At 59.8% G+C, this 22,795-nt stretch overlaps 2 protein-coding genes across 9 annotated transcripts in view; both read left to right on the top strand.

Moving 5' to 3' along the window:
* Positions 1 to 17,708, top strand: part of MYO9B (myosin IXB) — an 85,728-nt gene extending 68,020 nt beyond the window's left edge. For 5 of the 8 annotated variants that reach the window (XM_057311618.1, XM_057311625.1, XM_057311622.1 and 2 more), the window contains 23 exons: positions 759 to 869; positions 2,188 to 2,310; positions 3,388 to 3,537; positions 3,615 to 3,781; positions 4,468 to 5,370; positions 6,137 to 6,209; positions 6,378 to 6,502; positions 8,091 to 8,224; positions 8,455 to 8,645; positions 9,896 to 9,994; positions 10,103 to 10,276; positions 10,376 to 10,417; positions 10,603 to 10,714; positions 11,554 to 11,627; positions 12,110 to 12,302; positions 12,406 to 12,534; positions 12,822 to 12,927; positions 13,209 to 13,340; positions 14,266 to 14,389; positions 14,810 to 14,857; positions 15,206 to 15,352; positions 16,011 to 16,134; positions 16,255 to 17,708. In XM_057311618.1, the coding sequence (XP_057167601.1) occupies positions 759 to 869; positions 2,188 to 2,310; positions 3,388 to 3,537; positions 3,615 to 3,781; positions 4,468 to 5,370; positions 6,137 to 6,209; positions 6,378 to 6,502; positions 8,091 to 8,224; positions 8,455 to 8,645; positions 9,896 to 9,994; positions 10,103 to 10,276; positions 10,376 to 10,417; positions 10,603 to 10,714; positions 11,554 to 11,627; positions 12,110 to 12,302; positions 12,406 to 12,534; positions 12,822 to 12,927; positions 13,209 to 13,340; positions 14,266 to 14,389; positions 14,810 to 14,857; positions 15,206 to 15,352; positions 16,011 to 16,134; positions 16,255 to 16,670 (3,897 nt within the window). In that variant the 3' untranslated portion in view covers positions 16,671 to 17,708. The remainder of the gene's footprint in view (positions 1 to 758; positions 870 to 2,187; positions 2,311 to 3,387; positions 3,538 to 3,614; positions 3,782 to 4,467; positions 5,371 to 6,136; positions 6,210 to 6,377; positions 6,503 to 8,090; positions 8,225 to 8,454; positions 8,646 to 9,895; positions 9,995 to 10,102; positions 10,277 to 10,375; positions 10,418 to 10,602; positions 10,715 to 11,553; positions 11,628 to 12,109; positions 12,303 to 12,405; positions 12,535 to 12,821; positions 12,928 to 13,208; positions 13,341 to 14,265; positions 14,390 to 14,809; positions 14,858 to 15,205; positions 15,353 to 16,010; positions 16,135 to 16,254) is intronic. The other 3 variants (XM_057311619.1, XM_057311626.1, XM_057311621.1) reach the window with 3 other exon arrangements.
* Positions 17,709 to 19,098: 1,390 nt separating this feature from the next.
* USE1 (unconventional SNARE in the ER 1) lies at positions 19,099 to 22,079 on the top strand. Its single transcript, XM_026500462.4, has 8 exons — positions 19,099 to 19,271; positions 19,616 to 19,665; positions 19,819 to 19,897; positions 19,988 to 20,140; positions 20,665 to 20,677; positions 21,119 to 21,146; positions 21,427 to 21,601; positions 21,848 to 22,079. The coding sequence occupies exons 1-8, from the start codon at positions 19,104 to 19,106 to the stop codon at positions 22,028 to 22,030; spliced, it is 849 nt and encodes a 282-aa protein (XP_026356247.3). The 5' UTR covers positions 19,099 to 19,103; the 3' UTR covers positions 22,031 to 22,079.
* The last annotated feature ends 716 nt before the right edge of the window (positions 22,080 to 22,795 follow it).

Raw genomic sequence — 22,795 nt, forward strand, 5'->3', positions numbered from 1 at the left:
TGAGGACTTTGCTGGGGGCTATTCAGGATCTGAGCCTACCCCCTTTGCCTCTACTCTTCCCATTTCCCTGGCTTTCCCCTGCTCCTGGGATGCTCTGTCAACATCCAGAGCCCAGCTTCTCCCTACCAGGTTCTGCGGTTTCTGTTGTCCTGGGCAAAAATCCTCCTCTCGGCCTTCACCCGGCCATTCCCTGCCCATTTCTTCCTCAGGACTCAGCAGGGTCCCCTCACCTGTTAGACCCTTTCCAGGGGGCCCTGGCAGTGTCTGCCCTATTCACATACGCGCCCAGCTCCCACCTCCAGACCTTACTTCCTCTTGGCCGAATCCCTAGTATGTACCCCAGGGCCTGGCGCAGAGTATGAGCTCAGCACCAGGTGTTGATCGGAGGCCTTAAGAACTCTTTGCAGCACATCGTCTTAACTTAACCAGTAAGAAGGCACGTGTCTCCCAGACACCAGGGAATAGAGCAGATCAGATGCCAGATTTTCCAGGAGAGGTGAATCCCTTAAGCACCACTGCCGAGCAGCCCCACCTCTTTATTCCAAAAAGAAGGTCTGGAGCGAGGAAAGATGGGTCCTCCGGGTGGCCATGGCTGCCATGCTGGGACTGTCCCGACCCGCCGGAGCCCGCCTTTGCTCCCCGACCGTGCTCTTGTCTGGAATCCTGCAGGACCTTGCCCCACAGCTCCCCTTCCCCGGCCGCGGACGCTTCGTGGTCCAGCAGCGGGCCGTGTCCTGACCGCCCCTACCCCGTTTCAGAAAGAGCTGTGTTTCGACGACGAGCTGGTGCTGCAGCAGCTGCGCTACACGGGCATGCTGGAGACGGTGCGGATCCGGAGGTCAGGCTACAGCGCCAAGTACACGTTCCAGGTAGGCGGCCCCCGCGTGGCTGTCGTGACGCGGCAGGGGGCCGGCCACCTCCCTCTCTAGAGTGCTGCTCTGGAACATGAATCCAGGGGGTCACCTCACACCAGGGTTTCTCCACCCCAGCACTGTTGGCATTTATACCAGATTATTCTCTGTCGTTGAGGGGGTGGGGGGCAGCAAGTGTCCTCAGAAGAGGTGGCTGGGCCCAGGCCAAGCCCGGAAGGATACAGAGGTGTCGAGCCATGCTGGGAAGAGGGTGTTCCACAAGCAGATCCCTGCACAGCTCTGCCCTCTGTTGACCATCTTCAGTGACACATGTTTTTATACCCATCTCTTCTATTCCTCCAACCAGCAGCAAGTGGTCCTGGTTCCTGTTTTGCCAGGGAGGTGGTAACTTCAGAGATGGCTCCCTGGGGTTTTTAGAAACACAAAGGATCATTAGTGATCTCAAATTAGTGAAGCCCAAACTGCTAGAGCAGTTTCTCGACCGCAGCACCATTGACCCTGGGGGCTGCCTGGTCATTCTTTCGGTGGGGGCCGCCTTATACATTATGGGACATTGAGCGGTATCCCTGGGCTCCACCCACTCGATGCTGGCAGCACCCAGCCTTCCCAAGTTGGGAGAACCCTGGGTGTCTCCAGACATCGCCACACATCCCCGTTGGGAAGCCGGCCTGGGCTGAGAACCCCTGGCTCCTGCCCTGAGCTGGCATCCCCGGTGTGAGCACTGGAGTCAGCACTGGGCCTAAAGCTAGAGGTGGTGGCACCTGGTTCCCAATCCAGCTGTACCCATATGGCCTTGGGGACATGGCTGCATCATGGCACACCTCCCTTTTTCTCATCCCCAGAATGGAAATACCATCTCTGACCCTGTAGATATAGGAAAAGCAAAATCACAGAAATGGGAGGAAATGCCGGTGTATTTTACTAATGCTTAGTTCTTAAAAATTTGAGATTTATTTACAATAAAAATTTACTGTTCTTGTAAAAGCTGTGTCTCTCCAGCTGTGATTCAGCTCTCGACTTAGCCATGGACCGTGAGCCCCCCAAAGGCAGCCCAGTTTCCTGACCACCCCCAACAGTGCCAGCACTGGCAGGCCCTTAAGAGCCACTCACCAAGGAACTGAAAGACGCAGTGGTGTGGGGAGGGCGGGTCTTTCTGAAGCTTTAGGCTGTTTCAGAGAGCCTGAGATTCTCGCTTTGTCAGTACCGTTCCGGCTTTGGAAACCTGGCTTGGCCAGGGAGTCCCTGGAGTGTCACATCCTTGCCGGTGCTGGAAACCCTCCACAGAGACTCTCTTCTCTTGGCCCAAATCCTGCAGGATTTCACAGAGCAGTTCCAGGTGCTGCTGCCCAAGAACGCCCAGCCCTGCAGGGAGGTTATCTCTGCCCTGCTGGAAAAGATGGACGTGGACAAGAGGAACTACCAGATCGGGAAGACCAAGGTCAGGGCTACCGCCTATCAGGGTGGGGGGACCACAAACCGACACCCCACCTCCCACCACACGCAGGGTCCTCCCATGGCCTCAGGTCCCAGGCCACACGCTGAGAGACAAGGGGCTCTGCCGAGGAAGTGTCTTTCTTGGGGCCCAGCACATTCTTTCTTCCCAGAAGGCACAGGGGTGCATCTCAGGGGTGGGGCTCGGGCATCACTCCCGTTTCCCACTCCCTCACACGGCCCAGGGTTCCTGCAGGGTGTTCAGAGGCCACTTGCTAGCTTTTAGTGTCTGACAGAAGGCTTCCTTCTCTGGTGTTCCTTTCAGACACCGTCTACCAGTTCTAGGTACGTGCTGGTTGTTTCTTACTGTTGGGGTGCCAGCCGTTGTCCTTGTCCAACAACAGCTAAGGTTAGCTCCCGTTAGGGCCTCATCTGATGTGAAAAGTCCCTTCCTGTTCTCCAGCAAGCTAAAACTCGAGTTACCACGTGACCCAGCAATTCCGTTCCTGGGTATGGACCCCAAAGAACTGAAAACGAAGTGGTTAAACAGATCCTTACATGCGCATGTCCGTAGGGGCACTAGTCACAATAGCCAGGTAGAAACAGCCCGTGTGGTCCATCAGCTGATTAACGGATTCCAAAACTGTGGGCCATTCATATGAGGAAATATTGTGTGGCCCTGCTACACGCTATGTCACGGATGAGCCTTGAAAACACGCTGAGTGAGAGAAGACGGACATGAAAGCCTACCTTGCGTGTGATCCCGTGTATATGAAACGTCCAGGAACAGGCAAATCCATAGAAGGCGGATCAGGGGTTACCAGGGGCTGGGGCAGAGAGGGAAGGGGGAGTGACTGCTCACGGGGATGGGGGTGGAAATGTTCTGGAGCTCGATGGCGGTGATGTTTGCACAATGTTGTGAACGTACCAAATGCCCCTGATCTAAATTCATGTTACAAGAATTCTCTCGACATATTAAAACCCGTTGGTCAGGTCAGTCGGCACACCAGCTTGGTCTCACGCATTTCTGGGGCACAGGGATTCTGGGGGCTGCGCTGACCCCTCCTGTGCCCACGCCCACCAGGTTTTCCTGAAGGAGACAGAGCGCCAAGCCCTGCAGGAGACGCTGCACCGGGAGGTCGTGCGGAAGATCTTGCTCCTTCAGAGCTGGTTCCGGATGGTGCTGGAACGCCGGCACTTCCTGCAGATGAGGCAGGCAGCCATCACCATCCAGGTACCGCAGGGGCCCTGCAATGGTTCTGGGTCCTGCCTGGGTCCTGCGCAGTCCCTGAACGCTCGCTCCACCCGCAGGCCTGCTGGCGGTCCTACCGCGTCCGACGGGCACTGGAGAGGACACAGGCCGCCGTGTACCTCCAGGCTGCGTGGAGGGGCTATCGGCAACGGGTGGCCTACCGGCGTCGTAGACAGAGCATTATCCGCCTGCAGAGCCTCTGCCGGGGTCACCTTCAGCGCAAGAGGTGAGCAGAGCAAGGCCACCCCTCCCATCCCTCCCCCAGCCCCCACCCTGGCCCTGAACATCACCCAAACGCTGCCTGAGACGCCACCTGGCCAGTGGAGCCACCAGGACTTCATTTTAGGTGAGGGAATCTGGGAGGGCCTGTCAGGAGTCTGGCCACCTGGACACACACGGCCCCAGAGAGATGTTCCAGGGCTGGTGGGCAGCACCTGTAGACGAAGACCGAGGTCACTGTTGGCGGGACTTGGTCCCTGCCAGGGACCTCCCTCACTGTCTCCACCCACCCTGGGCCCGCTGATGAAACAGCTGGCTTCAGGGGTGGAGGGTTCAGGCTGCTAAGACCAGCCCGTGGCGGGTGCCCCTCACCCCATGCTTATATATGAAGCTCAGGCATCCACCCGGCCAGGGACCCCAAAGGAATTTAGGGGTTTCTTAACAGATCCCCCCCACAACAGGAAGACCCAGGGCAGAGGTGGCCGTGACAATAAGGGGCCACCTCCTCTAGCTCCCTTTCCTAGCTGAGGCATTTCCACCTTTCCCAGAAGCCTTTCTGAGGGCCAGGGTTACCCCACTTGGCAGGGGCAGAGCCTGGCCACCAGCCCGGGGGTCCCTGACACCCCGGGTGGATTCTGGAAACGACGTGCACGTTTGTCCCTGAACCCGCCCCCTTTACTCTTCTCACACCAGCTTCAGCCAGATGGTCGCAGAGAAGCAGAAGGCTGCAGAGGAGAGGGAAGCCCAGCAAGCCGTGAGGGAAGAAACAGCAGAGGGCAGCCCGGGCCAGGCAGCCAAGCAGCAGCAGGTGCCCAGGCAGGACCCAGAACCATCGGAGGACAGGGAGCATTCCCTGGAACCCGAGGTGTGGCCAAGCGAGGAGCCCCTGGCAGAGCGCTCCCAACCAGAAAAGGAGGTCCCCAGCCCGGAAAAAGCTCTCCCACCCCAGAAAACTGCAGCTGAAAGTCATGAGAAAGTGCCCAGCAGCCGGGAGAAGCGCGAGTCACGGCGGCAGAGGGGGCTGGAGCACGTGAAGCTCCAAAACAAACACATACAGTCCTGCAAGGAAGAGAGCGCTCTCAGAGAACCTTCTGGAAGGACTGTGCTAGAGCAAGAGGAGAGCCTCCCAGAAGACAGAAAGGAGAACAGAGAAGACAAAAGCCCTTCAGACTTGGGGACAGAGACAGAGAATGCTTCTCAGAAGGAGCCTGAGGAGCCACTGCAGGCCATGCTGGCCAGCCAGCTCTCTGGAGAAACCCTGAAGGTGCCACAGGGTGGGGACCTAACGCCTGGCCACGTGGAACGGCCAACCAGCCTACCCTTGGACAGTAGGGTCAGTGTGCCGGCCCCCAGCACCACCCCTGAGACCCCCAAGGACAAGGGCAAGCTGGGGGGCGAACTGAGGGCACAAGACAGGCCTGAGAGCCCTGGAGGCTCCACCCAGATCCAGCGGTACCGGGACCCAGACTCTGAGCGGCTGGCCAGCGCCGTGGAGCTGTGGCGGGGCAAGAAGCTGATTATTCCTGGTTCGAGCACCATGCTGAGCCAGTCCCTGGACCTCAGCGAGCGGCACCGGGCCACTCTCACACCCACAGAGTAAGCCCCGGGCCCTCCTTTGTCTGAACACCATGGGTGCCAGGCTGAGTTGGGTGGGCAGCGTGGAGGCATGCACAGAGGCCTAGCAGTAGGACCCAGGCAGTGCCACATGTCCCCAAAACGTGAGCTCTGTGCCTGCCCGAGAGCCAACACCGGCTGTGTAGGAGTCCCGAGGAAGGAGGAAGGAAGGAGGGACAGGGGAACGTGAAGATTTGGCATCTGCCAGGAGCCACGGAGCCTGGGGCCAGCTGGGACCCTGAGTCCTCTCCCCGACCCCCACCCCATAATGAGCTGTGTTCACACAGAAATCCCCTGGCTTTGTGGGAGGCAGCCTGTCAGGACAACATCCCACTCCCCGGTCTGCCTGGGTTTCCGTGTCCTTATCAGAGAAAAGGGGTGATTACCTTCACCCAGGAATTGAAGAAGGGGTTCAGCTCTTGACCCACTCTGCCTGACCCTTAGTTGGCTACATACCGGTGACCCCGAGTTCCCCAGCCCCTCCTCCCAGAGGCCTGCTTAGCCAGAGGGAAGAAGAGATGGAAGAAGATGCAGGCCTTCTGCCAGGCTGGGCTTTCTCGGCCTCTCACGACATCTGTGGCCGGCTAGTTCTCTGGGGTGGGCTGTCCCCATGCACCATGGAGGGTGGAGCAGTAACCCTGCTCTCCACCCACAAGATGCCCAAGCCCCTCCCACCCGAGTCAGGACAACCAAAAACATCTCCTAACTTGCTCTTGTAAATAAAAGCCACGTTTCTGTGATCTCGCAGGGAGCGACGCATTTCCTTATCCACGAGTGATGTCTCCAAGCTCCTCCCGTCCCCATCCCAGACCAAGATGCAGGTAAAGCTTCAGGCTGCAGCTCCCACCCTGGCTGCCCCGGCTCTGCCCAAAGCGCAGCTTAAAAGAGAAGGGAAGTTGGTGGATGGACGGCATGGTGAGCAGAGCGCCCTTGCTTTCCCTCCAGCGAGTCCTGCCTGCCTTTGCTTACCCAGCCCTGTTCCCTTGCAGCCTTCTCTAGAAACCGTGGACGGGGAGCCCAGCACCAAGAAGCTGGCCGTCCAGAAGAAGAAGTCAGGCGACACATCTGTCGGCACAGACTCCGGGCTGTCCCCAGGCCCCCAGGCCGACTCTAAGTAAGTGTGAGCTTTGGAGGGGGCTCCGGTCACCAGAGGATGCCCAGGGTCCCTGCCAGGACCCGCACATCTCAGGGCTGTCTCATTTCCTAAACTGATGGCGTTTATGAAGCACAGTTGGGCAGGTGTTCCCAGTCTAGGATAAGTGGCCCCTCACAGAGCCCCGGTCGTCACCTCCTCGTGCTACTGTGGCCTCATGCCAGCGTCATGATTCCCACTGCAGCCTAGAGCCAATCTGGGTCACCTCCTCTGGGTCCACAGATAGACAGTCTCCGTTTGGCTTTTTATCCATCAGAACTAGCTCCCGGCTCCCCCTACCTCCGGGGCCCCTCCTGGGTCCCTGGAGAGAAGAAATTGGGCCAAGGCTCTGGCCCCAGAAAGCCCCTGCAGAAGTGCTCTAGATGGTTCCATCACAGGAGCAGAGAGGATGGGCCATGGGACAGGGGAGCTTTAATCTGAATGCAGGGACAGGAGGCTGAGGAAGGTCTAGAACGGGCTCACAGAGTGCCCACCACTGCGGGGACACCCCACCACCAAAACGAAGCACCTCAAACCAGGGGGCTTCCAACAGCTGGAATTCCCTGCTCACAGTCCTGGCGGACAGGAGTCCAAAATGAGGGTGTTGGCAGGGCCGCCCCGCCGGAAGCTCTAGGGAAGGGCGCTCCTCGCTGCTTCCGCTTCTGGGGGGCTCCAGGCATCCTCGGCTTGTGGCTGCACCACCCTCGATCTCCACCTGCGTCTTCACAGGACCTTCCTCTCTCCTCTGTGTTTTCTCTTTCTGTCTCATAAGGGTGCTGGTCCCTGGACGTAAGGCCCGTCTGGGTCATCCAAGATGACCTCATCTTGAGGCCTTAGTCCATTTGGGCTACTGGCACAAAACCACCACAGACGAAGTGGCTTAAACTCTAGACATATCTTCTGGGGGCAAGTTCAAGGTCAAGGCACCAGTATGTGCTGGGGGCCACTTCCTGGTTCATGGATGGCACCTTCTCACTGGGGCACCACGTGGCAGGAAGGGCCAGGGGGCTCCCCGGGGCCCCTTTGGTAAGGGTACCCATCCCATTATGGGGGCTCCACCCTCGTGACCTAATCACCTCCCAATACCATCACACTGAGGGTACAACTTCAGCGTATAAATTTGGGGGGAGACAGACATTCGGAGCGTGAGACGTAGTACTTAGTCCCATCTGCAAAGACCCTTTTCCCAAGTACGATCACACTCACAGGTCCTGACATGAGCACACCGACACATCTTCCATGGGGCACACCACTCGGCGCATACTTTTTCATTCTTTCTGATTTTCTTTCCTAAAACTCAGGCCCATAAACACACATAAGGGGGCAGAGGGTAGTTTCATTTTTTTTTTAATATGAAAATGGGCTCACGCTGTAATGTCTGCATTGTGTCTGCTTTTTCACCTGACTCCCCTGTCAGTTCACGCAAATCAGTCTCAATTTTAGTAGCACCTTCCGTGGATAACCAAGCAAAGGGTGATTTTTCTCTTTATAGTAAGATGACCTTTCCTTCAGCCTTGCTTCTGTTGGTGCTTCTCGAGACTTAAACGAAACTCCTTACTTTCTCCTACAGATCCACTTTTAAAAGACTTTTCTTGCATAAGAATAAGGATAAAAAGTCCAGCCTGGAGGGGGTGGAGGAAACCGAGAACACAGTGCCCGGGCACACTGTGGTAGAAGCCACCACCACAAAAAAGAATCTAGAAGGTTGGTCGCTGGCGGCCTCAGGGATGGAGGGCAGAGCCACCAGGGTCCCTAGGGACATGTACTGGGCACAGAGCTTCGGGGCTGGTCCTGGATCGCCCCCCCCCCCACCAACCCCAGGGTGCTTTCTGACTGCAGACCCCAGCTTGCAACAGGGCAGGGTCCTGCTTGTCTGCGTGTGGGACCCTGCTTCTCCCGGAACCCAGCTCACCAGCTGCTCCTTCTCCCTCCAGCCTCCTCCAGCCACCAGCACCGCCACCCAGCAGGCGAGAAGCACGCCAAGGAGCCAGGAGGCAAAGGGAAGAAGAACCGAAACCTCAAGATCGGCAAAATCACAGTGTCAGAGAAGTGGCGAGAATCAGTGTTCCGCAAGATCACGAACGCCAACGAGCTCAAGTATCTGGATGAGTTCCTGCTCAACAAGGTGGGTCGTCCTGGGGCAACTATGGGGTTGGGGGCATACGCGGGGTCAGACCTAGGCCTCCCCAGGAGAGTTGTCACCACCCGGTACTCTCGGAGCTGCCACACCAAGGCCTTTAGTGTGCCAGGAACAGAAGATCCAGCGGCACCATTCCAACACAGAAGGTTCCAGAAAGCAGTTGACCTTGGCTCTTTTACTGCAAACTTCCACCTGGACTCACGAGAGAATGTTTATACGCTACCTTCATGTTGCTCACCGTGGATATTTACATTTCATGTGAAAAGGCAGTGGTGTCTTGGGACGCCTGGCTGGCTCAGTCGGTAGAGCATGTGACTCTTGATCTCAGGGTCGTGAGTTCAAGCCCCTTGTTGGGTGTACAGCTTACTTTGAAAAAAAAAAAAAAAGTCAGCGCGTCTGATTACAGGGGCTGCGCAGAACTTGTGGAACAGTGTTACATCCGGGGTACCTGATTCTGGGACACGCCTGTCCCAGGGGCCTCAGGCAAGGGGTTGTGGCCTGGGCCGGCATCATCCGCCGCACCTGTGCGTGCAGGTTGGGCACGAGGCAGATGCACTCGATCCGGCAGTACCTGCCAGGGAAGTTCAGCATCTGCTGTTTGAAGACACTCTGTGTGTCGTCTCCCAGCGCCCTTGGGAGCCTGTTTTCTCTCACACGGACGGAAATGGAAGTACCTGGAACTAGGAGGGCACCGGCCACAGCTGAGTCCCACTGGGTGACTCCGCGGTCCTGCAGCCTCGCTGTGGCTCAGCCCTGGCCGTGAACTCATTTTGTTTAGAATACACTTTTACAAAACGCATAGACTGTCAGGGCAGATGCTGACTGAGCACTTAGTGTATACAGCGGAGGCGAATCGGTCACCACGCACGCATTTGGGGCATGGCTGTGTGTGGTGGCAGGAGGGGCCTCAGGGACGGTTGTGTCCCAGGGGGCCGATGGCTACATCTGCAGATGTTTTTGGTTATCATGACTGGGGAGTGCTGCTGGCATCGGGTGGGTGGGGGCCAGGAGTGCTGTTCCACACCCCCAGTGTAATCCAGCCCCAAATGTTTGGGTGTTTAGTTTAAACCTGGACTGAAGGGATTGGAAAGACCAGGATTAGCAAGAGGGCCTGGAATTTTTTCTTGGGATCCCAGAGGAGCCAGGGAAGGACTTGGGACAGAGCAGAGCAGCCGGCAATCAGATGCCAAGCCTGAGGTAACTCCGGGTCAGGGCATGTCTCTCTCCTTCTCCAGATAAACGACCTGCGTTCTCAGAAGACTCCCATCGAGAGCTTGTTCATAGAAGCCACCGAGAAGTTCAGGAGCAACCTCAAAACCATGTACTCCGTCCCCGTACGTGCAGCCCCCAGCCCTGGGGAGGACCCCTGTGGGGACCCCCATGCCCTTGCCAGGGCACCCCCATCTGTCTGTCCCATGGGGGTCACACCTGCATCCCCGCAGAACGGGAAGATCCACGTCGGCTACAAGGACCTGATGGAGAACTACCAGATTGTCGTGAACAACCTGGCGGCCGAGCGCGGGGAAAAGGACACCAACCTGGTCCTCAACCTCTTCCAGTCGCTGCTCGACGAGTTCACCCGCGGGCACACCAAGAATGACTTCGAGCCGCCCAAGGTTGGTGGTGCCACTTCGGGGACAGTGGGGGCGGCGGGCAGCGGGAGGTGGAGGTGTTCCCGGGGCCCTCACTGGCTCCGCCTGTGTGCTCCCTCACAGCAGAGCAAAGCGCAGAAGAAGAAGCGGAAGCAGGATCGCGCCGTGAGTATTTGGGCGCGTGCGAGCGTGTGTGAGCGTGTTTTCCCGCCCCGCCCTAGGGGACCCTGGTCGTGAACATGAACCTCGGCCCTGAGGTGCCACACGCCGCGTTCAGGCTGGGCAGCCTCACGGTGAGAGTGTGGAGGGTTTCCCCTCGCCGCTGAGCGCCCTCCCCCGTGGCCCCCCAGGTCCAGCAGCACAACGGGCACGTGTTCGTCAGCTACCAGGTGAGCATCCCGCAGTCGTGCGAGCAGTGCCTCTCCTACATCTGGCTCATGGACAAGGCCCTGCTCTGCAGCGGTGAGTGCTCCTTACCCCCCCAACCCTCCACCAAACCTCCTGACCCTCCCACCATGCCCCCTGATGCTCCACGACACCCCCTCAGCCCCCACCACATCCCCAACCCCTGAGTGTGCACCAGGGTCTTCACTCAAGCCATGGGGTGAAACTTTCTGGAACACTGCCCTGGCCACGCCTCACCCACTCAGTCCTCCCAGTCACCCTGAGGCCCCCACCCACCTCTGCACCCTGCCCTCCACACACCCACCTCAGCAGATTACCCCATGTCCTACCTCCCAGCTTACGTGCACGCTGCTCCTGCTACCTGAACAGCCAGCACCTCCCTAGACCCCCTCAGTCCCTCCCCCATGTGGCAGGCAAGGCCAGTCAGCCCCAGGGGACCCCTGAGACACAGACGCAGCCCCAGCTGACCCAGCTGCCAGGAGGGTCTGGCCCTGGGCGCAGTCAGTCGGGTCTCTGGCGGTTATGGGCTCCTGCCGTGATCAGCCGGGCCTCTCTTCCGCCCAGGGCCTCCTGTCTCCTCAGTCCCTGTGTATCCCCCTATGTCTGTCACCAGTACTCAGACAGTTGTCACCGTCCTGAGACAGGGACGGTGCCCCCTCATTTTTGGTCTCAGATGGCTTTCTCTCTCAAGGATGGCCCCCCCCAATCCCTGCTCCTGTCCCATTGGCCAGGCTGTCTGTCACCACTAACTGTCACCAGCTGTGAGCATCTGCCCACATGGCTTCCTTGCCTGGGAATTGGGGCAGAAATTCGTATGTCTCAAGTTCAGAAGCCTGTCCATGGGAACCTGGGGCCCTCGATGCACCATCTGTGACCTCCCCCCCATGACCTTCTAGTGTGCAAGATGACCTGCCACAAGAAGTGTGTACACAAGATTCAGACCTACTGCTCCTACACATGCGGAAGCAAGGTGAGCAGCCCCCAGGGCCAGGAACTTTCCAGAACACCTGGGAAGGCCATCCCAAGGGATGGGGAGGAGAAGGTGTGCTTGGTGCCAGGCCAAGGCTGGGTGTCAGGTAGGAGCAGGGAGCCGACAGGAGGGCTGGTCCAGAGCAGAGCACGCCCCGGTTCTGTCAGAGCCCCTTGAGGTCCCCGAGGCAGGGCTGGGCTTAGGTGTGCATCTCCAACCCCCAGGCCTGCTCCTCCCTCCTCCAGGTGGAGGGAAGCCTCCAGCTCTGTGCACAAGGGAGGCCGGGTCCCAAGCCCTGGGGCTGCAGCAGGAGCAGGACCGACTGCCCTGAGGGAGCTGTGGCTGCTCCACAGGGGGAGCCCCTGCCTAGCGGCCAGGGAGCTCACCTCCCCAGCTGGGCACCCCCAGCAGCCTGTAGGGCGGGTGAGGGGCAGGGAGGGAGGGAGCCCACACAGACCTAACCCCCACCTCTGGTGTTACAGAGCGAGCCGGGTGCCGAGCCAGGCCACTTTGGTGTGTGCGTGGACAGCCTGACCAATGACAAGGTCTCCGTGCCCATTGTGCTGGAGAAGCTTCTGGAACATGTGGAGATGCACGGCCTGTACACCGAAGGCCTCTACCGCAAGTCAGGCGCTGCCAACCGCACACGGGAGCTACGACAGGCACTGCAGACAGGTGGGTGTCGGGGGCAGGTGGACACCGGGGGCGGGGCGGGGGGCTCAGGCACTGCCCTCCTGCCTGCATTCACCTGCCCCCCCCCCGCCCGGCCTCCCCGCAGACCCCGCAGCCGTCAAGCTGGAGAATTTCCCCATCCATGCCATCACCGGTGTGCTCAAGCAGTGGCTCCGAGAGCTGCCGGAGCCGCTCATGACTTTCGCCCAGTACGGCGACTTCCTCCGAGCCGTAGGTGAGTCCCACAGCAGCAGCAGGGAGGGCAGGCGGATGGCCACGGTGGGGGTCGGAGCCACGAGCGCTCACTGTGGCCAGTCGGGAAGGCAGAGCTGAGAAACCAAGGCTCGGAGCAGCTGGCCTGGCGCAGGTGCCTAGCTGAGGGCTGGGCCGGGACCCCCCCCCTCCGTGGCCCTGCAGCTTGCCACGCACCCGTCCCAGCCCGCACGCAGCGGGAGGCTCCCCTACAGCCCGGGAACGCGTCCGGGCCAGGCCTCAGGGAGCTGACGGCCTGGGCCCTCCTAGAGCTGCCGGAGAAGCAGGAGCAGCTGGCCGCCATCTACGCCGTGCTGGAGCACCTGCCCGAGGCCAACCACAACTCGCTGGAGCGGCTCATCTTCCACCTCGTCAAGCAAGTGCCTGCTGCCTGCTGTCTGCGGGGTGGGGGTCCCCATCCGGAGCCCCGCCGCGGTGTGCCTGGGGCCGGCGTTCTCTGGTGGTTCTGCCCCAAGACCTGGGCCTATGTTCGGGGGTCTGGGAGGCTCTTCTATGGTGATGCCTCTCCACCCCTGCCCACCTCCAGGGTGCGGCGGCCCCGTTCCCACGGCGGCCCCGTTCCCGCGGCAACCCCAGGGCTCCGGCCTCGGGTCCGGGGGCTTCCCTGGCCACCCCTAACTGCCGCTCACCACGCAGGGTGGCCCTGCTGGAGGACGTGAACCGCATGTCGCCCAGCGCTCTAGCCATCATCTTCGCACCCTGCCTCCTGCGCTGCCCCGACAACTCTGACCCGCTGACCAGCATGAAGGACGTCCTCAAGGTCACCACGTGAGTGCTAGGTGCCGGGCACCACCACCCCCCCCCCCCCCGCAGTTCCCCCAGCAGCTAGGGCCACCCTGCCAAGTGCTTTTGAGGCTAAAGAACACAGAGGAAAGGAGAAAGTCCTCCTGTCCAGTTGCAGGGTGAGGGGCAGGCGGGGAAGCCCGACGTCCTTGGCCTCCGGTAGCAGCAAGAGCTGTCAGGAAAGAAGCAGCTGTCTGAGGGTCTCTTCTGCCCCCGGCACCATCTTCAAAAGTTTTCAAAGAGTTCTTCCAAAAAACTCGGAAGTCGTCAGATGTCAGTGACTAAGAGGATACTGTTTAGGCTTCAAGTTGTAAAACTAAGAACCTGTCACCCTAAGTTGTTTCTTGTGTGGTCCTGACACTACCCGGGTAGTGAGAGATTTGCTTCCAGCCTCTTCCAGCACCTTCTTTGCTCCCTTTTTTCTTATGCGGCTGTGATGATGGAAAACCCTGAGTTGTGACTGCCTCTCCATCCGGGCTGAGGAGCCTGCCCCCCCACACTTAGCGCTCCCGGCGCACCTCCTGGAGCCCTAGGGGTGGGTGGCCTGCAGCCCCTGCGACAGGTCACGCAGCCTCCCTGTTCTTCATACTTCTGTGTGCCGCGGGGTAATCCCCGCCCTGCAGGGGGCTGTGAGGGACTGGTTCACTTTGATCCGCGGTGCTGCGCGTCCTCCTTCAAACCGGGAGGCTTGTTGAGACCTGGCCTCAGGCTCAGAAAGGTGGAGTGAGCTGCACAAGGTCACCTAGTGCACCGCCACGGGGATGGGAGCCACGGCCCACAGCTGTGTCTGTGACCCTGCCTGGTCCCTGGGTCTCTGTCCCGGGCCCCGGTCTCCAGCCAGTGCCTCCCTAGACGCCAGGCCTTGACGCCGGCCAGCCCACGGACGGTCACTGAGTCCCCTTCCCCGCAGCTGCGTGGAGATGCTCATCAAGGAACAGATGCGGAAGTACAAGGTGAAGATGGAGGAGATCAGCCAGCTGGAAGCCGCGGAGAGCATTGCCTTCCGCAGGCTCTCCCTCCTGCGACAGAACGCTGTGAGCGCGCGGGGCTTGGGTGGCGGGGTGGGGTCTCACTTCTCCACCCCTTGCACACCCTGCATACTCTTGGCCACTAGCCGCCTGGCCAAGGGCCTCATGGGAGCATGGTCGGGGGCCAGTTTCCCCACATCGGCCAAATGACCGCCTTCCTCGCTCAGCCTCATGCTGACTGCCCCTCGAAGGGCAGCAGGGGACCTGTCATCCACTCACTGATGGTTCGGGTCATCCTCCAGCCCCTTCCACAGGGAAAAATCCCCACCACTGAAGTGGCCCCGCACTGGGGCTGGGGGACTTACAGGGGCAGGTCCTGGGCTCCCATGGGAGGACCCTGTCCTTGTCCCCGCAGTCCGATGTGGCTCAGTGCCCATGTGGTGGTCGTGGCCCTGTGTGGTCACCCTCTGTTCGTCTCTTCCCCAGCCATGGCCTCTCAAACTGGGGTTTTCGTCTCCCTATGAGGGGGTCCTGGTAGGTACACGTTCCGTGGGCCCGCCCTGCATGTCTCCGGGTGCAGTGCATGCTGGGTTCCCCTCGTGCCCATGGTCTCATAAGATAGACAGCATGTCCTAACCTTCTGGAAGTGCATGCTGGGGGAGGCCTGCTGTCTGCTGACCACCTGCGCGGAGGATGACTAATCAGCCAAGCACCAGCCACTCGGTCCCCACGTGATCCCGGGAGCAGCCTCACTAAGCCCACCCTCCCACATGAGAACTAACCCCCCCCTCCCAAGCTGTTCACACCACCCTCTCCCCTCCCGGGAGCACCAGGCCCACGCACCCAGAAGGGCCAGCCACACCTGCCGCTTCTCTGTCGTAGAACAAGAGCCCCAAGGCCCGGGCGAGCAGTGCTGGTGGCCCGGAGGAGCTGGGGGTGCTGCCGGAAGAGGAAGTGCCCAGCGGCGACGAGGACCGTGAGAAGGAGATCCTCATTGAGCGGATCCAGTCCATCAAGGAGGAGAAGCAAGTGTCTCTGTCCCCTTTCCTCCCTGGGCTATGCCATCCGGCCCCCATCCCCAGGCCCCTCTGCATAGCGGATGTGGCCATTAGGAGGCTGACGGGCTAGGCTCATTCCCATCATCCGGTCCCTGCCTTATGGGGGAGCTGCTGTCCTAAAATGCAGCCTAGGGCTCTCTTTCAACGCCCTGCTTGACCACCGGGGTCAGCAGAAGAGTAGTGCCCAAACTTTGTCTTCTAGTTGGTTTTAGCTAGGGTGACCAATTAATCTGTCACCCAGTCAACATATGAGTGTGAGTAGGGACACCATTAACATTATGCCAGGAGGACAGGTGTGACCTGGGCCACTTGGCCACCCTAGTCTTAGGAACAGGGTAGAGCACTCTGGCAGAGGGAACAACGCTTGCAAAGGCTCTGAGGCAGGAGCCTATCACTAGCTCAGTACAGGGCCAGGTGGACGGCTTCCCTCAGCAGCCTGACACAGTCCTCCCCGGAGTTTCTCTGGGCCAGGTGTGATTTGGGGATGGGTGCCAGGGGTGCTGAGGGCAGGGACTCCCATCCAGGACCAGGAAGGCCCGTTCCGCCCCCTGCTGGCCTGGCACTCTTGTTGGGTGGTCTTTCACCCTGGGAACAGCCTTGGACACCATGATCCCCTACCCCCCAGGGAGGACATCACCTACCGGCTGCCGGAACTGGACCCTCGGGGCTCCGATGAGGAAAACCTGGACTCAGAAACGTCGGCCAGCACCGAGAGCCTGTTGGAAGAGCGGGCCGGGCGGGGGGCCTCAGAAGGTCAGTATTAAGGCCGCGTCTGCTTTTCTCCTTCCCATGTCCACCACCGGCAGGCCCGGGGGCAAGGGTCCATCTACTGGCCCCGAAGCTGCAGTAACCCTGCCATCTGTCTCTCAAAAGGGCCCCCCGCGCCTGCTCTCCCCAGCCCCGGCGCGCCCGCCCTGAGCCCCCTCCCCGTGGCAGCCGCCCCTCCACGACGAAGGCCGTCGTCCTTCGTGACGGTCAGAGTGAAGACCCCCCGGCGGACCCCCATCATGCCCACAACCAACATCAAGCTCCCACCCGGCCTGCCCTCCCACCTCCCCAGCCGGGCACCGGGTGCCCAGGAGGCTGCTGCCCCAGTGAGGCGCCGAGAGCCGCCTGCCCGCCGCCCGGACCAGGTACACTCTGTGTATATCACACCCAGCGCTCACCTGCCCGTGCAGGGCACACGGGAGCCCCTGGATGAGGACGACCAGCCTCCTGGGGCCAAGCGGAGGTACTCAGACCCCCCGACCTACTGCCTGCCCCCCACCTCGGGCCAGGCCAACGGCTGAGGGCCCACAGTGCCGGAGTCCCCGCGAGTCTGAGGACCAGCCGGTGCCAGAGCTGGGCACTGAGCTGCAGAGCCAGCGTTTGGCTGAGAAGGATCCCGAATGAAAAGCTCCAAGACAATGTGAGGTGGGCACCAGCCCCAAGTGCAGAGTCCAAGCAGGGAGAGGCCAGCCAATGCCCGGCCGCCCTTGCTGAGCCCCCACGCCACATAGATGCGCCCACCCAGAGCACCAAATCATGGTGGGCGGCCTGGCAACTGGCATCTCCCACTTCCCTCTTTGTTTTATATGGTAACTGTTTCTTTGTGCGTGGTTTACATAACTTTAAACTGTAACAGCCTTAACAAGAGACCAAATTGTTTTTTATACGTGTATGTACAAACTTTTATATTAACGCCCTACATCTCCCTATAACCTGGACTTGAGTCTTCAGAGCAAAGCCTGCATAGCCGCCGCACGTCGGGGGCTCAGACCCGCCCTGAGGACGGCCTAGGGCCCACAGTCTGAGGACTGGGGCCTCGCACAAGAGATTTGGACCGTTGGGGCCCCCGACTGCCCCAGGTGTGTCTCAGACGCATCCCTTGGCCAGCTGGCATGCATCTGAAGGAGTGTTGGAGCCTCTCTGAGGATCAGGCTGGTGGCGGGAGTCAGGACACGAGGGGCTCAGTCGGCAGCCTCCACCTGCAGCCTCCACCACAGACCTCACATCCCAGGGAGACTTGAATGTGGCTATCACTCTTCTGTCCACCGTGCCCCGGACTCGGGAGGCCAGAGGAGGCCACCCTCGGCACACTGCCCACTCTGTGTGGCCAACAGGAGCCACGACTCAGGACCACTCTCAGGCGGGGGGTGGGGCAAGGCCTGGGGTTGGACATTCCTCCTGGTCAACGGTGACAGCCTGGGGATCTCTGGAGTTGGGCTCCCCCTCTCTCAGGCTTGGCTCACTCCCCAGACACATGGCCACAGGTCTGGGACGAGAGGTGCCCCAGGTGCCCCACAAGCCGTGCAAAATAAAAAGTGCCTGAAAGGTGTTTGCGTGCAGTTCCTGCTCAGACTGAGTTCAGAGTTCATTGGAGGAGGAGAGGCTGGCAGGTGGGGGTCCACCCAGTGGCATTAGCCAAGAGGGGTGGGGTGGTGCTGTGCCCCTTGTCAGGGAGGACCTGCGTTGATCCTCTAGCAAACGCTGCTGTTGGAATTTCACATGAACTCCTCACACTAGGGTGGTGTTCTTGCTGGAGGTGCTTATTCATTGATCTAGAGATGGCGGGGGGGGGGGTGGCAAAGAGGCTGTTGTCCTGGGAGCTGCCTCCTGTTGCCCTGTTTTAGCACCCAGCCTCTCCCCAGCTAGGGCTTAAATGTCAGCTACAAGGGCCATCTCCCTATGAAGGGATCAGCTCCTGGTGGGCCCAACAGAGCCAGAATCCACACACCCCCACCATCCCCTCTCAGACCAGCTCCCAGGCTGCAATCAGATGGGCAGTTGTGGGAACCTGCTGGCAGGTGGGGCCCGTGGGGCTGGGGTGCAGGGACAGCGAAGAACCCTAGTCCAGAGGGCACATGAGGGAGAGCTGGGAGGCTTGTTGGAGGCCACGCATTTGGGATGGGGTAGGGCTGGGATTCAGAGCCTGCCGCCATCTGCCTCTACTGCCCCCTTCATCCACGTAGTATTTTGCAAGGCACCAGGCCCACTTGTGTGGCCAGGATACAGGTGACTCAAGGGGTGGGAAGAGGGGTGAGTGCCGCATGCCACACTCCAGTCCCTCCCAGTCCCTCCGAAGCTCCAATCCTTACCCAGTCCTCCGCAGGCATATGGGCCGGTGGGGGGGTGTCACAGGATGGGCCTTGACTGCCTGGGGACTCGGGGGGGGGGGGTTCTCTCCATGGGGGTCTGGGTGTTAAGGGTGATCCTGCCCCACCTCCTACCCCCAGAGCTAGCTAATGTCCCTCCTTGAGGCAGGCTTTGTCACACCACCCGTTTCCCAAAGGAGGAACCGGGCCCAGAAAAGTTAAACTTCCTCAGGGCCACTGCGGGGGGTGGAGTCAGAGTCAGACCCGGAAGCTTATAACCACAAACTCTGGAGGGGCCCCTAAGCCTTGGGTTCCTTAGTCCCAGGCCCGTACCCCGGGAAGAACGGGGGAAGGCTGCCTGGATACGGAAGAATTCAGCGTGGGAAAGAACCCAAGCAGGAGTGGGCGTGGGGGAGGATTTTGAGTAGGAGGAAAGGAATAGACAGAGGACATACTGCACATGGGCCTGACATCGAAGGACCGGTCCTTTTAACCCTTCAGGAAGGGTTAAGACGCTTGAGGGGGGAAAACGCGATTCAGCCCTGAGTGAATACAGACAGGCTACTGCCTCTCCTTGAAACAAAACATTAGTTCCGCCCCAAAGATGCAACAGCGAATGAGTGGCGGACGCGCCCGGAAGAAGCCCAAATGAGGACACTTCCGCCCCTCTCCAAGATGGCGCCGGCGGAAGGGGCAGGATACCGCCGAGAGATGATGGCAGCGTCGAGGCTGGAGCTGAACCTAGTACGGTTGCTGTGCCGCTGCGAGGCGATGGCAGCGGAGAAACGGGACCCGGACGAGTGGCGTCTGGAGAAGGTGAGGGAAATCTGTACTGTCAAGCAAAGCCCCACTCACGGACTGCGGCGTCAGAGGCTAACGGCCACAGGGCCCTACGCCCCAGACCTAACAGCCGCTCTGACCACGCCCCTTCCGGCCGGCTCCGCCACGTCCACCTGCGGCTCCCGCCCCATTCCCTCGAGTTCAGCTAGCCCCGCCCCCTGGCACGTGGCCCCTCCCCTTTCAGCCCAGCCCCCGTCCTGGCCCCGCCCCTTGTTGGCCCCGACGCCCCCACCCCTTACCCCCACCCCCACTTTGAGCAGGACAGGGAGGAGTGGGAGGGTGTGGCAAACCAGGCTTACACCCCCACTTTCCTTCCCTAGTACGTGGGAGCCCTCGAGGACATGCTGCAGGCCTTGAAAGCCCAGGCAAGGTGAGAGCAGGCACTACTGGGGCTTCAAAGCTGGGATGGGAGTCGGGGCCAGGGCCGGTTCCTGTTGGGGAATCCCTGTGCTCCAGCTCCTGCTGAGACCCTTCCCGCTAGGGACAGTGGGCAGGTTTTCTTTTTCCTCTTCTCGCCTTCCAGCAAACCAGCCTCCGAGGTGATCAATGAATATTCCCGCAAGGTAGATTTCCTGAAGGGGATGCTGCAGGCAGAGAAGCTGGTGAGCCGGGGTGCTCGACTTCCTCAGCCCTCATCACACTCACCTGCCCAGGACCTGCCCCTTTGGTGACCCCTTTTCCCTCTCCTGCAGACCTCCGCCTCAGAGAAGGCACTAGCCAACCAGTTTCTGGCCCCTGGCCGTGTACCCACCACAGCCAAGGAGCGTGTGCCTGCCACGAAGACCGTGCATCTGCAGTCTCGGGCTCGGTACACCAGCGAAATGAGGAGTGAGCTTCTAGGCACGGTAGGGCTTCCTCCCTGGTCCCTGGGAACCCTTTGGTCGGGACAGTTTCATGCGTAGGTGTGGCCAGAGCAACAAATGCTGGCAGGTGCAGGGACCCCAGGGGGCCCAACAGCCTCTGCCCTGGGCCATCAGTTGGCTTCCCAACAGAAAGGCCAAGCCAGGAATTTGCTGAATGTATAGGAGTTTGGTCCAAGGCGAAAATGGCACATATCTAGTTAAGCCCCAGAGTTGGCCCAGAGCAACAGATAGGCGAGTTTGCCACAGATAGATGACTTTATCTCATTTTGCCACAAATAGACAAGTTTTTCCATCTGTAAAATGAGATGACAAGTGTCTTTTTAAGCATTTTATGTGGATCGGGTAAACTCTTCAAAATATGAAGAAACTGAGGCCCAGAGGTCATAGGACTTGCCCGGGGCCCTGACTGAGTGTGTGTTGGGGTGGGGGGGTTCTGAGAGCAGAAAGGACAGTTTGGGGGGACAGGACAAGGTAGGTGACTTAATGCCTCTCTCTTTTTCCCATAGGACTCTGCTGGAGGTGAGTCGCCCTGAGTGAAACAGGACTTGAAGCTTAACTGTCACGCTGCCTCATAGCCTTCACCTGGCTCCCCCAGGATCTTCCACAGCCCAGGGAGCATAGCCCCAGGGGTGTCACCTAGTTATGCCTGATGAGGGTGCCAGGACAAAGGGGCTGGTCCCCAGAGGAAATAAAGCTGGGTACTCCCAGGCCACAGGGCCAAGGTTAGGCCAGCAGAAAGGACCTGGGGCCCGGGGGAGCCCAGATAGGGGTGAGGAAAACTTCTTGAGAGAGAGGGCTTTTGAGCTAGGGCTTTGAAGCATGATCAGGAGCTCACTGGGCAGCTGACTAGATGGGAAATGATATTATGAGTAGCAGACACATCGCAGGCAATGATTAGGAAGCCAGAAAACAGGAAACCAATTCTCTTCTTCTTCCTGCTTTGCCTTTTTTCACTTCCAGATCCCCAGCTGGATCTGAGGAAGAGAACGTGAGTGTCTTCAGCCTTTGGGTTGGGGGGAAGGTGCAGCTGGACAAACCTTGGGCCACTGAGGCACCTAACCATGAGGGCCCCCACAAGCATCCAAGCCACCGAGCAAAAGCCACTTCGGGGGATGCTCTTCCTAAAAGCCAAAGTAAAGAAGGGGAAACGGAGCCCCAAGCAGGGCCGTGGCTAGAGCTGTAATCTCTGGGTTCCTTGGGAACATGTTGGTCTCTTCCCCTCCCCCACCCCATCTCATGCCCACCTGTCCCCCCATGTATGAGGTCAGCGGGGCGGCAGGGCCCAGACCAGGGGATGAGAAACAGTCGGCCGCCGAGCTAGACCTCGTCCTGCAGCGACATCAGAACCTCCAGGAGAAGCTGGCGGAGGAGATGCTGGGCCTGGCCCGGAGCCTCAAGACCAACACGCTGGCCGCGCAGAGCGTCATTAAGAAGGACAACCAGGTGTGAGGACTGTGGGAACTTTCCAGCCTCTGCCCTGGGACATCCAGGAAGGCTTCCCAGCCTAGGGGCATTGTGGCCAGGGCTTTGTTGGATGATAGAAGTTTGATAGAAGGCAAAGGTGGAATACCCAGCAGAGGGCGCAGTACCAGCAAGGGCCTAGAGAGCAGTCTTGCCCCCCTGGGTGGCAGGGAGAGGCCACACTTGGAGGCCGCAGGGCTGTTGACACGCTCCCCACCTCACCCACAGACCCTGTCACACTCCCTCAAGATGGCTGACCAGAACCTGGAGAAGCTGAAGACGGAATCGGAGCGGCTGGAGCAGCACGCGCAGAAGTCGGTCAACTGGCTGCTCTGGGCCATGCTCATCGTGGTCTGCTTCATCTTCATCAGCATGATCCTCTTCATCCGCATCATGCCCAAACTCAAATAAAGACCCGTCCTGGCCCACCCTGGCTGCCCTCCGTCTGCCCTCCGTCTGCCGTCCACTGTGTCCAGCGCTGCCCTTCGGGCTGGGCAGCAGTATGGGAGGGTCTTTGAAGGTTCCTGAGAGCCACAGAAAACACATGAGCAGGAGAGGAAGGTCAGTCTGGAAGGCGTAGTGACGCAGCAAACTCCCCCTCCAGTTCCCCGCTGGTACCTACCCCGCACCGGAAAAGGCCAGGCCCCAAGAAGCCGCAGGAGCCCCCAGGCTGGTAGAGTCAGAGCCAAACACTGCCTTCAGCCCTGTGCGGTTCGGGTGAGGCTGGAGGGTGGGGGAGAAACGGGGCTGTGTCTGGAGGCCAGCCTGGAGGAGGGAGCATCAGGGCTGGGCCTTCCGGAGACTGAAGGTGATAATTCAGAGACAGGATTTAGTCCAGCCATGACCTGAGCTCTCAGGAAACTAGAGTCTTTGCCAGATCATTCAACAAACACATGAGGGTCTGTGGAAACTGCCCTGCCAAGGTCATAGCCTGATCATTTCAGATGAGAACTGCGTGGGCACTACTCCAGAACTGGGACCCTGGAAGAGGTTGTAGAGTGAGAGTCCCAGGAGAACCATTGGTCTTGGGCTCTGCTCGCCCTCACATCAGATGTCAAAGGCGAAGCCTATGAAGGGGGGTGACCAAGGGAGCTCAGTGAGGGAGGCTGGGCAGGTGACAGGTGCACAAGGGTGTTTGTCCCAGACCCGTGGGAGTGTGAGTGGGCACTATGGGGA

Source organism: Ursus arctos, unplaced genomic scaffold, assembly GCF_023065955.2.
Source record: "Ursus arctos isolate Adak ecotype North America unplaced genomic scaffold, UrsArc2.0 scaffold_14, whole genome shotgun sequence".
Lineage (NCBI taxonomy): Eukaryota > Metazoa > Chordata > Mammalia > Carnivora > Ursidae > Ursus > Ursus arctos.